This window comes from Eucalyptus grandis, chromosome 5, assembly GCF_016545825.1.
Source record: "Eucalyptus grandis isolate ANBG69807.140 chromosome 5, ASM1654582v1, whole genome shotgun sequence".
NCBI lineage: Eukaryota > Viridiplantae > Streptophyta > Magnoliopsida > Myrtales > Myrtaceae > Eucalyptus > Eucalyptus grandis.
The window spans coordinates 8,344,862-8,361,631 of NC_052616.1; the positions used below are offsets into that span (position 1 = coordinate 8,344,862).

The window sequence follows — 16,770 nt, forward strand, 5'->3', positions numbered from 1 at the left end:
TTAGATTTTCTTTAAAATTAGAGATTAGTTCGGGATTAACAGGGTTTTAGTCACCTGGGCCGAGCAGATCTGTCGCTATATCTGAACAGTTAAACGAGCAAGCCGCGTTCGAAATTTAATGATACTCCTTTGTTTCTTAGAAGATGACTAGTTTTACCAAACCGTATCTTAAAAATAATCGATTGTGTAGTTTGAAATTGATAATTAATGAAAAATATTTATGTTTATCGATTTCAATTCATTTTTAAACTTCTTCATGAAATCGTTCTCGATAAACTCAATATTTGTTTTTCTTTAAGGATTTGTAGTACTACGAAAAACCCTAAACTAGTATTGTTATAACAAATTTTATACAAATTAATTTTTGGTTATAAAAAATCTCAAACTGATATAATTATGATAAATTTATCATTCGTGAGTTTCTATTAAGTCTTATTGTCAAATTGTTAAATTGAATAACAAGTGCTGAGTGTACTGATTGAGATTTTATCCTCCATTTGTCATAAGTACATATGTTTATGGTTTTTCATTATATCAATTCAATTTAATAGATGATGAAATTGTCACGAATATACCCGTTTGGGATTTTTGTTGTTAGAAAATTAGTTTTGTATGTTATATAATTTGGAAAGAGAAGAGCGGAATAACATTATATTCCAAAATTAGAACCTTTTTCTTCCGGCAATGAAGATGCATCTTCAGAAGGCGATGAAAGACAAGGCAATGACTTTCAAGTATGTGTCTAATACGCCCAAGAATATAAGACTACAATAACGCGGTAATCTACATCATTCTATTTTTGATTGATTAGGCTGTCTTATTTTGTTGTGATCTCTTCCTTCTATCGTGTTCTTGTTACCTTTTGGTTTTCTCTTGAATCACGGCACCCTTACACTCTCTTTGACTTGACTGTCTTTTTGAGTGTGTGTCCCTTATAGGTGCCGGGCATCCTTTCTTGTATATATTCTGCAAAATCTATTCATTTATTAACTTTATCAAAAAATTATATTGGGAGAAGTTTGTCTCGGGTTTATCAATTTACGATTTTTCGTTGTATTAATGAAAAAATTAATTGATTACATTGCTTAAAATAATTGATTAATGAAAAATATTTACATTATATATAACAATTCACATTTAAATATTTTCGTGAGATCTTTTCCAATTAGCTCAATTTTTTTTAGCACAAGAATTAATATAAAATCGTGCGGTGGTGCGTGCGTTTTAATTTCTAATTTTGTTTGCGGGCGACTTTTCTTGTTCCAGCTGTGAGCGCGGAGGCATGTGGAACTTTGGAGGGAAGAGGTGCTGGGGGAGGGTGGTTGCGAGCAGCGGCTCCGGATGTACACGTGGAGGACGGCCGTGACGGACGGTGATGATCGCACTGGACCCCACACGCACGCACTGGGATACGATGACCGGGGGGAAAAGGCCTCATCCCGTGGAGGTCAGCCAGATCTTAGCGTCGCCCGGAAGCCATCCTAGGGTCCCTCTCCTCCGCCGCTCGCTCGCGAGGTCCGCCAGATCGACGGCCGCGATCGCCCGCCCCAACGATCCCATGGATCCGGGTCTACGCGAGCATCTCTCCCGATGTTGGACGGCAATGGTCTGCGGTCGGATCGATTTTGACTTGGGGTGCGGTGAAATTCTGCCGCCTTTGGAAATTTTAGCTTTTGATTTTTTTTTTTTTAGAAATTTTAGCTGCTGATTGATTACTGGAAGTTGAGGACCAGTCCAACCTCTCCCCCTTACGATTTCGATTTCTATTGTCAAAACTCCCTCATCCTAAGTTGCTCGACCTCGATTCCTATTATTTGGAGATTATATCTAATTTTCAAAATGATCGCATTGATTTTATACCGATCTCGCAACCTTGAAGATTAAACTTAGAGCTCTACTAAGTCCTGAATTTGAAAGTGATGAAAATTTCAGATATAATCAATTGTTCCTAACCATTCGATTTGAAGAAGGGCAAATAGATAAATCTTGATCTCATGGTTTAATTTTCATGTTGGAAAAGGTTACATATTAGAATTAAGTGTCAATTTCGAAAAAACATCCTACATTGATTATTTCTTTTCATTTTGTTAATTTTTAAAATTTTTGATTTTTTCTTTTTTTTTCCCTTTTATCTAGAGTCGGCAACGGTCAATGCTTGCTAACCCTTAAAAAAGGGAAAGTCAAGGAAAATAAAAAATTCAGAAAATAATAAAAAATAAAAATTGTTTAAAATTATTCACATCAATGTTGGTGAAATCATTTAGGATGACCGGCGTCCACGTTGAACTTTTCAACGAAACGAATTAGTGACACTTAAATGATTGATTTCTCAAATTCGTAGCATTCAAAAAATAATAAAAAATATTAAAAATTATTAATATCAGTAATGGTGAAGTCACGTAGGACGACTGGCATTCACGTTAAATTTTTTAGCAAAGCAAATCGGCGACACTAAAATGATTGATTTTTCAAATTTATAGCATTCGAGTAGACAAAAAAATTATAATATTTAAGTAAGCTGTGCAAAATTATAGCACTCCTATTGTTCTTATTTGGCAAATTCCAATATGTTTCTCATCAATCTGGCAAATGCCATCCCCTTTCAACGGTTAGACTCTAGACAACATGATCACGAAGATCCAATTTCCCTCGATAATCACTTGTATCGATTGATTGGTTATTCTGGGAAGCTAACTAGAAAGATCATCCATACTCACGTCCCCCCATAAGATATTCCGTGATGCTTATTATCTATCGAGCCGTTTCCAATGCCCAAAAAGCACACTCGATGCTTGCTCGATGAAGTCCATATCTGCATAAAATAGTAAACGAGCTAACTCCCTTTGCTTTCAAAACTAAGTTTGATTCTATACTTGTCTATATTAAAAATAGCTATTTTTGAACTGTACAAGTTTTTTTACTATGCTATATTCGGTTCCGAGAACGAAATCATTAGCGAGCGAAGAATGCATGTTATCTTCTTCCATGTGCTCTGATTGAACCAATCTTTCAGTAGATGTCTCCCCGAAATTTGGTAGCATATAAATTGGGCAATGCACATGGCATTGTTTCTTCAAATATTAGCAAAAGTGGGACTAATGTGGCCCACATCTAAGAAAAGGTAAATCGTACGTACTATGAAAATTCTTTCCGTTCTGTAGTCAGGTAAAATAGAACAGAAGAAAGATTGCTTTTCCGCCTTTCGAGAACTAAAGGCAACAACTTGAATCGACTATTCTTTAATAGAAACTTCTCATGTGGGAATTTCCAATTTTCTACTAGGGAAAATTCACAAAAAAATAATAATAATAACACTCAAATTATATAAATTGCGGCACATTTAACCTGAACCTTCTTTTGTGACATACAAGATCGTAAATTATGCCAATCATGACACATCTACCACAAACTTTTTTTGTTACATAAAATATTTCAAACTTGTATTTTTATGATACTTTTACTCTCTGTCAACTTCCTCTAAAATATTTTTCAGTCAAAACATAATATTTCACTTAAATTATGTGGGTGCCATGTAATTTTTGCTTTTTAGCATTTATGTAGGCAGATTTTTAAAAGCTTCCATCGACAAAATTTTAATAGAGAGTAAATGTATTACATGAGTTTGTGATATATATGTCGTAATAGGTGCATTTTAGGATTTTTAGTGACTTTTGTCATTTTCTATTTCGATTCAATTGACAAAAGACAAGTGGAAAATGCTTTTGTGGATTGAATGCACAAACTGCATAGTTAATTCCAAACATATTGTATATATGCTAATTCATTTTTAAACTTTTTAAGCTTGTCAATTCAGTTTTGATGCAAAGTTCTAAAGTGATATTTTTGATTAATTTTAGCTGAAATCGCGAAGATGTTGCAGCAATTCATGGTCCAAATTTTCTCCTTGGCATCGTGTTCTCCAGACATTGGGTACAGCTGAGGACCAAAAGAAGCGACAGTTGAGAATCGTCCGGTCCTTTTCTCCCCCAGCACTGTACACTTTACGGACATTAGTGCTCCTGGTGGATCCCTTTGACTTTAAGGGCCACTAAAAGTAAGCTTCAAACCATACTCATTTCCCGGACACAAACACAATTATATGACCCCCTAAGCAAGCCACCTGATAGGCCATGCTTGTATTTTCACTAACCATGACACTTCCCTAATCTCCTCAGCTCCCCCGAATCAATCTATACGCGGGCCAATTGGAAGAGAAGCCGGTCAAAGTCGAAGGAGTTGTCAGAGCGAAATGCAGAGGTCCAAGACACGCCGGTCTAAGAGGGCGATACGACCTTATTGGCCAGGGTAAGCAGTTCCATTAAATATAGACCATGAAATCGGCAACGGAACCCATTCTAGATGAATTCATGCATGACAGACCTGAATATGCTTGTACTCTCTTAAAGGAGGAAGTATAAGAGTCGAGAAGGGGGAAAAGTGCAAAAAAAAGTCATAAACCTTTTGTGTTTGTGCTGATTTAGTCCTAAACTTTTTTACGTTGTGTTAATTCAGTTCTTTCCAACCAATTTTGGTCGAGCTTTGTTGACTAGATACCAAGTTGACGTGAACAAACTTTTGATAATATTTTCTATTTTTTATTTTTATTTTTATCTTTATCTTTATATTTTTTTTCTTCTCTCTTCTTTCTCCAACCAATCACTGGACCTTGGCGATCGGCCAGAGACAACGGCCGACAAGGTCAAGGTCAACCTTGCCGCCACCTTGCCGGTGGCCGCGAGGGCGGCCTCACGCTCGGCAACGAGGCTTGCCCGCTCGGCGCGAGGCTGCCCTTGAGGTCTGGGTGGTGAGGGCGAGCCCCACCAAATCTGGCGAGGGTGAGCTTCGCCACCTAGCACGAGGCCGCCCTCATAGCCACCGGCGAGGTGGCCAGTCGCGGCTGGAGGAAGAAGAGGAGAAGAAAAAAAAAAAAAAAAAGAAAAAGGAAAAATTAAAATACTATTAAAAATTATCTATGTCAGCGCCATTCATGCAACGTCGTTGACCGGTGTCCAATTAGCAAAATCCGGCCAAAATTAGCTGGAAAGGACTGAATTAGAACAACGTAAAAATGTTTAAGACTAAATTGACACAAAAAAAGGTTTAGGACTAAATCGGTACAAAAACAAAAGGTTTAGGACTTTTTTGGCACTTTTCCCGTCGAGAGGGAGATATGGAAGAGGAAGAAATTATGACAGAAGGCATGTAAAGCTATGAGTGCTAACACAAATAGGGAAATCACGTGTTGATCTAACATTTTTCGATTTGTCGAGAAAAGTTGGAAAAAAAAAAAAAACAGGGGAAGAGATGAAAGAACCTCACCCCTAGAATTCCCAACTACATTCGAACGATGGAATGTGTCAATCGCCGGCACCAAGATTGCCATTTTAATCTAAGCTCTAATGGGCACCAATGATTGCTCTTGCACTCTGCCATAGTGCATTTCCATATCCACCATCCATATCTTTCATGCGTGACGCTCATCGTGCTAGCAAAAGTGGACGCTAATGCGTTGGTAGGTGACAACCGAAGGCCTTCCGGTTCAGACTGACCTTGGCCATTCTCGAAAAATAGATCTCGATAAAATGGGAAAAAGCGTCGAAAAAGTCTTAAATATATTAGATTAATGTCAATTTAGTCCTAAATTTTTTAATGGTGTAAATTTAGTCCTAAAACTTTTAGGTTGGTATCAATTCAGTTATAAACTTTTCAATAATGTTAATTTAGTCTTCAACCATTTAAACTAATAGCAAGTTAGTCCTAAACCTTATGATTTGGTGCCATATCACTCATTTAAGCTAATTTTAACCAGATATTAATAATGTGGACATTAGCTGCTTACGTGGTATGGAAGATTTTCATCCCAATAATTTGTTTTGCGGGTCCCAAATCCTTCATCGCAAAGGAGTTGCTTAATTTATTTTTAAGTTGTTGATCTTGCTTTTATCTTGACCAACAAACAAAAGAATGAGGAAATTACCATCTTCTCATTGTTCAGCTTAAGGTAATTCTTTCTAAGATGTCATTTCTTGCCACAGCTTCAATAGACAATATCACAAATCCTAGATTGACTACGCCTGTTCATATCTGTATGGACAATTTTTAATAATATTTTAATAATTATTCGATTTTTTTTTTTATTTTGATTTTTCCGTAGAAGGTCTAAGATAAAATTAGCATCAATACAATAAGTTGATGACTTTTTTTTTTACACTTCCTGAGAAAATGGGGTACCGGTTGGGCTAGAGTTTAGTATCAAACCTTAAAGTCCTTGTCCAAACTTGTCCATGACTAGGAGAATACTTCAATTTGCAATTCAAAATTGATCGAGGCGGGGTACACTTAAAGATGGGGAGTTTTTTCAGCTCTTACAAGGGAATTGTCTTTCAAGGCTCACTTAGTTGCTCCATTGCGGCTGAGGCCTAGGCAGAAGAAACAGCATTTGATCCCACAATACATGATTCGAGTGAAAATAAAGACTCTTTGGAGTTATTTATCTACCAAAGATCATATTGCGATGAAAATATATAATTGCATGTAAAGAAATTTGAGTAAACATTGTTCATCGGGGTCTGTAAGTTTCAATTTCTCTTGTTCACATATGACTAAATCGAACTTCCTGGAGTTAAAGATAGGGCCAAAAAAATTTCGAGAGTTCATCATCAAGTCATTGTCCCATGAGGTATATGGTGGCATGCACAAATAGGGAAAAAAAGGAATGGAGGGTTTGGTCCCCCTCTTCGGCATAGGACAGGAGTTCATACTGTTAGTGCATTCCCCATTTCATACGGTATCCTTGTGAAAATATCGGAAAACGACTGTTCACCACTTTGTGGTTTGGGCCTGTCGGTAGCAGCCTCTGGTTCGAAATCCGAACCGAACCTACCCATAAGTTCATGCTGATGAATCGAAAGGATTATTTGTTTGGAGGAATACATCCATCAATCTCAACTTTATTTTAGATTTTTTTTTTCTGAGATGTTGACTGGGTCAGGAGAGAGGGAAAATTTTTGTGAGGCTACTTGATTCTAAAGATGAGCGTTTTATGGGAATTCCCTCTAATTTCTCATTGGTCGAATTCTTCAAATATGCCATATTGAAATCTCTCTCTTATAGTAATTGGAATTAGATGTGGGACCAGATATTCGTCAGAGAAATTTAAAATTTTGGGCAAAGTTAAGAATCCTAGTAATATAATAATGTCACTCTTAATCTTAGTTAGATAAGCTTGGAAATTTGGAGAAAAAAAAACTTGAATGTTCAAATTTTTGCCAAGTTTGATTTTACTGACTAATTCTGAGTACATGTCATGGATGCATCAGAAATACAAAACAGTTAATTGTGTTTCAGAAATTAAATTTCAGGATACACGCCACATACATTTGGTCGTATAACATTTAAAATCAAAATTTATGTGGATTTTTACCTTTCGATTTGCTTGATCAATTAAAGAAAATAAAAGAAAAAATTATGTTGGAAATATATTGCAACTCAAAATCCAGTAAACTAGGATTTGTGCGCTTTTATTTGATAACAGATATCTAAAACATGTAAATGGGTATATAATTTTCTTCAACAAAAAAGATTAATATATAAAAATTTCAAAAAAGGACATGAAATACCTCATTTTCTCAATAAGCGCACTAAATAAATTTTATTTCAAATAAAAACTTGAAATAGCTTGGTTGTTGCAAATATGGGCCTAAAGTGGCCTTGGTTGTTTCAAATAAGGGTTCGATTTCACCGGTCACCAACCGACTAAATTTTCTAACCGATCAATGGTGTTTTCATCCAAATTTTCTTTTCTGGTGTCGGCGGACGACTGCTGGGATGGGCGGCCATAATGGCCACCCTCCCTAGATCTGGTAAGGGTCGGCCTCATCTTGGGCTAGTGAGGGCTCGATGACCCTTGTCGTTCGCTAGTGAGGGCCTAACGACCCTCGACAATAGTGAGCGAGGGTTGTCAAGCTCTCATCGAGGGTAGGCGACACCGTCCCTCACTTGTGGCTGGCATGGTGGCCCTCATTGAATTGGGCAAGGGCGACTCTCGCCCAGCCCTCTATGGGCATCACCAATGGCTAGTAGGCCACTGACGAAGAGGAAGAAGTAGAATGAAAAAAAAAAGGAAAGAAAAAAGGAAAAAAAAGAGAAAATGGAAAACGATGAAAATACCTTTGACCACTGAAAAGTCAAATTCTTATTTGAAACAAATATAACCATTTTGGGCCTATTCGAAATTGATATAAATGCTTCGGATTTTTATTTGAAACAAGATTTTCTTTGACTCCATTTTTGAAATTTTCTCTATATTTATTTTTTGTAATATATATATATATATATATAGGATATAATATTTAGAAAAGTTCATTTTCTTTAAAAAAGGGGGCAACAGCCGGCTTCGAAGCCAGTACAAACGGGCTGCTTTTTTTCTGGCGGGAACGCCTCTTCTCCAGCTACTCTCGACGACGGCGGCGGCGACGGCGACGGCGGACGCCATGCATGAAGTCGCTCGCCGCCAGCATCAGGTCCCTCGTCTCCCGATCCCTAATCCCTCGAGCCCTCGAGCTCGCCGTCGTCGCGCCACCCGCCCTCTCCCCTCTCCTCGCCGACCAGGCCTACGCGCTCCTCCTCAAGTCCGGCCACCCCCTCCACCCCTTCCTCTCCACGCCCCTCATCTCTCGCGCCGCCAGGGACGGCGACTTCTCCCGCTCCTCCCTCTTCCTCTCCGACACCCGCTCCCCGGACGCCGTCGCCTTCAACGCCCTCATCTCCGGCCTCGCCTCGTTCCGCCGCCCCGGGCCCGCCCTGGCCCTTCTTGACGAGCTGAGGCGCCGGGGCCTCCGCCCCGATGCGTACACCTTCAGTGCCTTGGTCAAGGCTTGCGGGAGCGTTTGGGAGAATGAGATCGTTCACGGGGCTTGCTTGAAGTACGGGTTCTCTTCGGGCGCGTATGTGGTGAGCGGGCTCGTGGAGAATTACGCCGGCGGCGGCGAGGTTGGGGCGGCGGAGAAGTGCTTTGAGGAGTGTGAGGGCGTGGATAATGTGGTTTGGGTCGCTATGGTTAGTGGGTATGTGTGGAATGGGGAGTTTGAGAGTGCGAAGGAGTTGTTTGTGGAAATGCGCCGTTTGGGATTGGAGGTGAATGAGTATAGCATGACCGCTGTTCTCGGTGCTTTGCTTGATGGTAGGGAAGGAGGACAGGTTCATGGGTTTGGTTTGAAGATGGGTTTGTTGTCTGGATGTTCGTTGCATCTGAGTAATTCGATTATGCATATGTATTCGCGGTGTGGAAGCCAAGCAGATGCTGTCAAGGCGTTTGATGAAATTTCTGAGCCGGATGTTGTTTCATGGTCGGAAAGGATTTTGGCTGCTTCTGATGGCATTGAGGCCTCCGAGTTGTTTAAATTGCTCCACTCTGAAGGTGTGGTGGTTAACGAATTCACGGTGATCAATTTACTGTCACAAATTATAGATGTCAAGTTTTTGAATCTTGGGAAGCAAATCCATGCTCTTTCTTTCAAAAGGGGACATATGCAATTGGTTTCAGCTGGTAATGCTTTGATCTCCTTGTATGGAAAGTGGGGGCAGATTGTCGATGCCATGCTTGTGTTTGATGAAATGTGTCTACCGGATCCTATTTCGTGGAACTCCCTCATTGCTGCATATTCTGAGAATCATCTTCTGTGTCAGTGTCTTGAAGCGTTCTCAAAGATGCGCTCTCGTTGGGTGTTGCCAAATAACTATGCTCTAGCAAGCATCCTTGAAGTGGTTGCCCAGTCAAATTTGCAAGAGTCGGTAGCACAAATTCATTCCCTAATAATTAAGCTCGGTTTCATGTTTGATGATTCCATGATCTCCGCTTTGGTCAGTGCTTATGGAAAATGCAACAGGGTTGATCAATCTAAGAAAATATTTGCTAAGCTTGACCAAATCAAGGCATTGCATCTTAATTCGTTGCTAGTCACCTTGATGAGCACTGGATATCATGATGATGCCCTGGTTTTGTTTCAAAGAACATGGCATTCGTGCATTGCAGTAGATAGCACGACTCTTAGCATCCTCCTTAAAGCTTTTGGAGCTTTAACAGATCTAGAACAAGGGAGAATAATGCATTGCCTTTGTATCAAGAATGGGTTTTATCAAGACAGTTTTATAGAAAGTGCCATAGTCGATGTCTATTGCAAGTGTGGAAGCATCAATGATGCAGAGAAGGCTTATAAAAATATCTCCAGAGCTAATTTGGTTGCTCGGAATGCCATGATGATGGGGTATGCTCAACACGGTTGTGACCGTGAAGTTATGGAGCTATTCCATGAAATGTCTCAAGTTGGATTACGGCCTGACGAGATAACTTATCTTGCAGTACTCCATTCATGCTGCCATTCAGGGTTGGTGGAAGCAGGGCAAACTTACCTAAACTCTATGCATGAACTTCATGGGGTAGTTCCGAGTGTAGAGCATTATACCTGCATGATTGATTTGCTTGGTCGGGTTGGCCTCTTGGAAGATGCTAAAAGGATGATCAATACCATGCCCATGAATCCCGATGCTCGGATTTGGCAAATTCTCCTTTCTGCCTGCCACCTCCATGGAGATGTAGACCTCGGGAACCTTGCAGGGAGGAAGCTCCTGGAGCTGCAACCTGAAAACGATTCTGCTTATGTTCTTCTATCAAACATAAATGCTGCAGCAGGGAACTGGAGCGCTGCTAGGGAGTTGAGGAGAGAGATGAAAGAAAAGATGTTGGTGAAGGAACCTGGTTCAAGCTGGATTCAGGTTAAAGGAACTCTGAACTTCTTTTTCGCTGATGACCAGTCACACCCAGATAGAGAGAGAATCTTAATGCAGCTGCAAGAGTTATATGGACAAATGCTTTCACGAAGAGAATCTGAACCTGGTTGTGCCTCCTCAGTGGAGCTGATCTGTTAGCTTTTCAGTTAATTACAAGGAGCCGCTACTTCTTGTGAAGTGAATATTTGAGCAGCGATACTTCTGGTTACTGTAGAGTATTCATTGAATATCGACTATAACAAATTGATTTTGGAAGGGAAGCTCCCGTTAGTTTTGTCCAACAAATTATTTGGTGAACCGTATCGGTTCCTTGTGTATTCAACCTTAAAATACTAACCTAGGCAGGGAATTAAGCCTATGAGGAGTCACATTGCTGTCATAGACTCCTAGTTTTGTACTTTATATAGTCACAAGAAATCTACAGCCTGTGCCATTGGAGGATAACGATTCTGAATGAGAACAGCAATTTTTTGGCCCATGTTTTGCTGATCTTTGTGACTGTTTCATCGTTATCGTATTTGACTCGCAATTTTGCGTTCTCTTTTCAAGTTACTCTTTATGGACGCATCTCATTCTTTGTCTAGGTGCTGTTTACGCGAGTTTTTTCCTATGACGTACGACTTACCCAGTCTTTTTGCAAAATTTTTGTCCTAGTCAGCTCGAGTGTCTTTTTCTGGTTTATTCTTTATGAAAATCTAATTGAACAAGATCCATATGCATTATATTAGATGTAATCTGTGCAAGTGGACAAGAAGGCTGTTGTTTTTCTCTCGTGTTCATACATCTCCTGGATGGCCTGGAGTCGGTCCTTCCATGTTCAGATTCCTTGATTTCATACCAGGGAAGGAACATGGACGCAGATGATCAGGCATATGGCAGCACAAAGCAAGAATCAGCTTTATCCTTTGCTCCCTTCAGTCACTCAACTCATTTTCCGTACATTTCAAGTCATCCCTTTGTTTTTAATCTCGCCGTTGAGTAACGACTCTGACCCATTTCGGCCTGGGGGCAAATGGCTCACACCATCACCTTCTCCTGTCTCCCCTCGTCGTGTAGATCACGCATGAACTCCGGCACTGGCGACGGTGGCATTGCCCTCAATACTTCAATCTTCGAGAGGAGATCTCAATTCGCTCAAAAGGAGATTAAGATGCAAGGCATCCGAATTCATGATCGTCGCAAGCTCACCCTACCGTGTACTATGAGGAACGAAACCCACCCTACACCGAGATCAAATTCCCCGGGCGAGAGAGCAAGCCAACTGTATGAACGCATCAATGACAAAAAATGGCAGGCGCTGGAGGAGATCATCTCGGAAGATTGCTGCTTCGAGGACTACTCCTTTCCCACACCATTCAAGGGGAACAAGGTTTCACGTGTACTAGTTAGTGGCAGGATCCGTTGCTCCGCGCCGTTCTCCCTCTGGTGTCTCAACAGGTCGCAATCGTTGATAACAGCCTCATATCCATAAATCAATAGTTGCGATCGATGGAGACACCGAAGGCAGTAAACGCTGTACGGAGTAGAGGATCCACGTCTTGCTATTGCTATTCTTGTCTAATGCTCCTTTCTTGAGTTGCCTAAGCCAAAGTTAACGCAGGAGGTCTTGCTCTTCTTCAAACAACTCACTTCCAGTATGGGCAACCATGTCAAATTCAACCCCAAACACATCAGTGACGACGACAAAACGGCATGGGTAAATTGGCACCTAGGTACTCATCCTGCCTTGGTTCCCACATTTACCTGCGCAATTCGAAACTGTCTAACTTCAAGAAGTCTCCGATTTGTTGTGGCAGAATGGAAAGGAAATGAGATTCCTTTTACAAGAGGCTGCAGCTTCTATGAATGCTCGAAAGACGGAGACAGACTGGTCATCAGGTGACAATTTCAACATCTTCAACGAAATTTCTTGCATACATGCATATGGAACAGTGATAGTCTTAGATACCGAACTATCACGTGCAGGAAAGCTCAAGTCTTTGTCGAGTCGCCGATCAAACCAGGAGGCATAGTGCTGGTAATTTTACTGAAACAAACTAAGAAACGTTCTTTAATCTCTCAAGTCCACACAATATCTCTTTACCCGACCATCTAACGTCCGCCTCCAATCATACTGATCAACTGTTTTACCTCCTCATCCGGACAACAGATTCTCTTGAAGAATATCACGTCGTTGTTTGACAATTTTCCGACACAGACTGAAAGTGCGTAACATTCATTAAGAACCGAAATTCTATTTACGTAGAACTATCACAGCAGATCTCACTCATGCAGCACGCATCTCATGCAGGGTTCCTCAAGAGTCCTCACGCAATCGTGCAATGGGCAATGCGTATCTACTACATTTTTCTGGCGCCATTTATCAGCACCCTACTAGAAAGCTACATAAACTCCTGGAAATTAATGGCCCGAATGCTCAGCTATGCTCTCAGCATGATTATCTTCATTCTTAAACTTTTCTTCCACTAGCCAGACATTAATACCGCATCGAAGATCGCCTGTCAGTCATCACTTCTATCGCGACTATTCCAGGTTTCCAACACAGAGAGAAGCACCAGTGGTCCAGGCAGGGGTGGCAGCGGCGGCCTGCTGAAGGCCACAATGGGTTCAGTCTTTTTGCGTGGGTCTGGCATTCCTGAGTCGCTTTTCCCTTGTTTAAGTGGTGTCAAACTTGCCAAAATACCTGATTTATTGTATTTTTGTCACTGCCAAGATTGTGAAGTTGTACCGAGGGGGAAAAAACAAGGAACATGTATATTACCCCATGATCCTTTAATGCAGTTGATTTGCTTTTGTGTGCTCTTCGCGGGCAAAAACAGAGCCAGCCCGAGCATGTACGCTTGTTTCATGATGAGAATCGGCATCTCCAAGATGATCCTAGCAATCCTGCCATCCACACATACAGGAGAAAAAAATAGGAACAACTCCATAGCCAGCAGACAAAAGAACCGAATTATTCATGGAATGATTTGAGAAAGATAATGAAAAATCCTTGGTTTGGTTTGTCGACTCTGCTGCACAGTGCACAGGCATTTCCGGGCATGCCTATAATCCTAAATCTTCATCAGAATACATGAAAGCCAACAGACGAAACGTAATGTAACCTTCCAATGCACTCCAGGCAAATTTCTCTTGATTTCATAGGCATGAATGAAACGCTAAATGAAACTTCCATGGCAGCAAAAAATGAAGGAAAGCCAACCTAGAACAAGGGAGCACAGTTCACTGCCTTTGTATCAAGAATGGTTTTGATCAATTCAGTTTTATAGGAAGTGCCATAGTCGATGTCTATTGCAAGTGTGGAAGCATCAATGAAGCAGAGAAGGCTTATAAAAATATCTCGAGAGCTAATTTGGTTGCTCGGAATGGCCTGATGATTATGCTCAACACAGTTGAGACCGTGAAGTTATGAAGCTATTCCATGAAATGTCTCGAGGTGGATGATGACCTGATAAGATAACTTATCTAGCAGTACTTCGTTCATGCTGCCATGTAGGGTTGGTGGAAGAAGGGCAAACTTAAACTCTATGCTTGAACTTCATGGGGTAGTTCTGCGTACAGAGCATTATACCGACGTGATTGATATGCTCGGATGGGTTGGCCTCATGGAAGATGCAAAGAGGATGATCGATACCATGCCCACAAATCCTGATGCTCGGATTTGACAGATTCTCCTTTCCGCCTGCCACCTCCGGAGATGTTGACCTTGGGAACCTTGCAGGCCAAGGTAGGAAGCTTCTGGAGCTGCAACCCGAAAATGATTCTGCTTATGTTCTGCTATCAAATATAAATGCTGCAGCAGGGTACTGGAGTATTGCAAGAGAATTGAGGAAAGAGATGAAATAAAAGATGTTGGTGAAGGAACCTGGTTCAAGCTGGAATCAGGTTAAAGGAACTCTGAACTTCTTTTTCGCCGGTGACCAGTCACAACCACATAAAAATAAAATCTCAGTGCAGCCGCAAGAGTTATTTGGACAAATGCTTTCACGGAGAGACTCTGAACCTGGTTATGCCTCATCAGTGGAGCTATCTGTTGGCTTTTCAGTAAATTACCGATGAGCTGCTACTTCTCGTGAAGTGAACATTGGAGCAGCGATGCTTCTGGTTAACTGTAGAGTATTCGTCGAATATCGACCAATACAATTTGATTTTGGCAGGGAAGCTTCCGTCAGTTTTGTCCAACAAATTATTTGGCAAACCGTATCGGTTTCTTGCGTATTCAACCTTGAAATGCTAACATAGGCGGGGAATTAAGCCTATGAGGAGTCACATTGCTGTCATAGACTCCTAGTTTCGTACTCAATGTTGTCACGAAATCTACAGCCTGTGCCATTGGAGAATAACGGTTCTGGAGGAGAACCGCATTTTTGCCCCCATGTTTTGTTGATCTTTGTGACTGTTTCATCTTCTTCACCTTATTCAACTTGCGATTTTGCATTCCTTTCAAGTTACTCATTACAGACGCATCTCATGAAGATTAGGAAAGATTTCGGAGAAAAACGGATTCTTGTTCTCTGTGTGTATACAAAAAAAAGAAAAAAGAAAAAAAACATACACACACAAGAGAACCTTGTTGTAGGCTAATCCTAACAATCCCTTTTAAATCGGGAAGTATAACAAGTAACAAATTAGTATAAAAAACTTCCTATTTAGTTCTAATTTATAGCTCATGCCAATACTTCCCCTTGAGTTGGTGCATCAATATCTTTGATGCCCAATTGGTCAAGTGTGCTGTAGAAGATCCTATCAATACAGCCTTTGTTATATATCAGTTGGTCATTAGAATTAACAAACAGAAATTTATCTTGTTAGTATTTGATAAAATGTCAATCTACCTCAATATGTTTGGTACGATCTAGTTGGTCATTAGAATTAACAAACAGAAATTGAACTATCTTGGTATCTGGATTCTATTTGATAAAATGTCAATCTACCTCAATATGTTTGGTACGATCTTGCTGAACTGGATTGTGAGAAATATCGATAACTACCTTATTGTGGCAAAACAAATTCATCTCAGATTTAGGAGTGAAGCCAATTTCCAACATCAATCTCTTAAGCCAAAGAAGTTTGCAAAGTCCTTTTGCCATCCCCCTAAATTCAGCCTCTGTACTCAACAACACCACTACTTTTTTGTTTCTTGCTTCTCCAAGTGACTAAATTCCCTCCCACAAAAGTAAAGTATCCTGATGTTGATTTCCTGTTAGAAACACTCCTCGCCCAATCGGTAAAACCTTCAATTTCAAGATGACCATTCTTTGAAAAGAAAGTCCTTTCTCTGGAGTAGACTTCAAGAAGCAAAGGATTCGAATCACAACATCCATATGATCTTCATTAGGTGCATGCATAAATTGATTATCAATGCTCACAACATATGCAATATCTGGACAAGTATGAGACAAATAGATTAACTTATCCACTAACCTTTGATGTCTCTTTATTGGTTGATACCTGATCTGGATATTTTCCAAGTTTGTGATTTTCAACATTGGAGTATCAACTAGCTTACAGTCTACCATTCCCATGTTTGTCAGTAAATCTAGTACATACTTTCTTTGAGAAGGAAATATGACTTCTCTTGATCTAGCTACTTCAATTCTTAAGAAATACTTGAGTCCCCCAAGATTCTTCATTTCAAACTCTTGCTGTCAATCTCTTTTGAAGAAATCTTCTCCAAATCATCCCTTGTTATAATCATATTATCCACATAAATTATTAGAGTCGTTACCTTTCCTTGGCGTCGCCTAAGGAATAGTGTATGGTTTGAGTTGCTTTGAGAGTAGCCATATCTTTTCATAGCTAAGCTAAAATGACCAAAGCAAGCACGAGGTAATTGTTTTAATCCATACGGAGAATGTTTCAACTTACATACAACACCTAACTGTAAGGGAACATTGTACCCAGGTGGGATATCCATGTTGATCTCTTCTTCAAGGTCGTCATGAAAGAAGGCATTCTTGACATCAAATTGGTGTAGTGGCC

At 40.3% G+C, this 16,770-nt stretch overlaps 2 protein-coding genes across 2 annotated transcripts; both read left to right on the forward strand.

Moving 5' to 3' along the window:
• The first annotated feature begins 8,496 nt into the window (after nucleotides 1-8,496).
• Nucleotides 8,497-10,926, forward strand: LOC104446035 (putative pentatricopeptide repeat-containing protein At3g25970). Its single transcript, XM_010059949.3, has one exon. The coding sequence runs from the start codon at nucleotides 8,497-8,499 to the stop codon at nucleotides 10,924-10,926; it is 2,430 nt and encodes an 809-aa protein (XP_010058251.2).
• An 872-nt stretch (nucleotides 10,927-11,798) lies between these two features.
• LOC104443837 lies at nucleotides 11,799-13,583 on the forward strand. The gene is made up of 6 exons (XM_010057380.3): nucleotides 11,799-12,157; nucleotides 12,389-12,500; nucleotides 12,585-12,666; nucleotides 12,754-12,805; nucleotides 12,938-12,992; nucleotides 13,079-13,583. Exons 1-6 carry the CDS (start codon nucleotides 11,801-11,803, stop codon nucleotides 13,255-13,257), a joined length of 837 nt encoding a protein of 278 aa, XP_010055682.3. The 5' UTR covers nucleotides 11,799-11,800; the 3' UTR covers nucleotides 13,258-13,583.
• The last annotated feature ends 3,187 nt before the right edge of the window (nucleotides 13,584-16,770 follow it).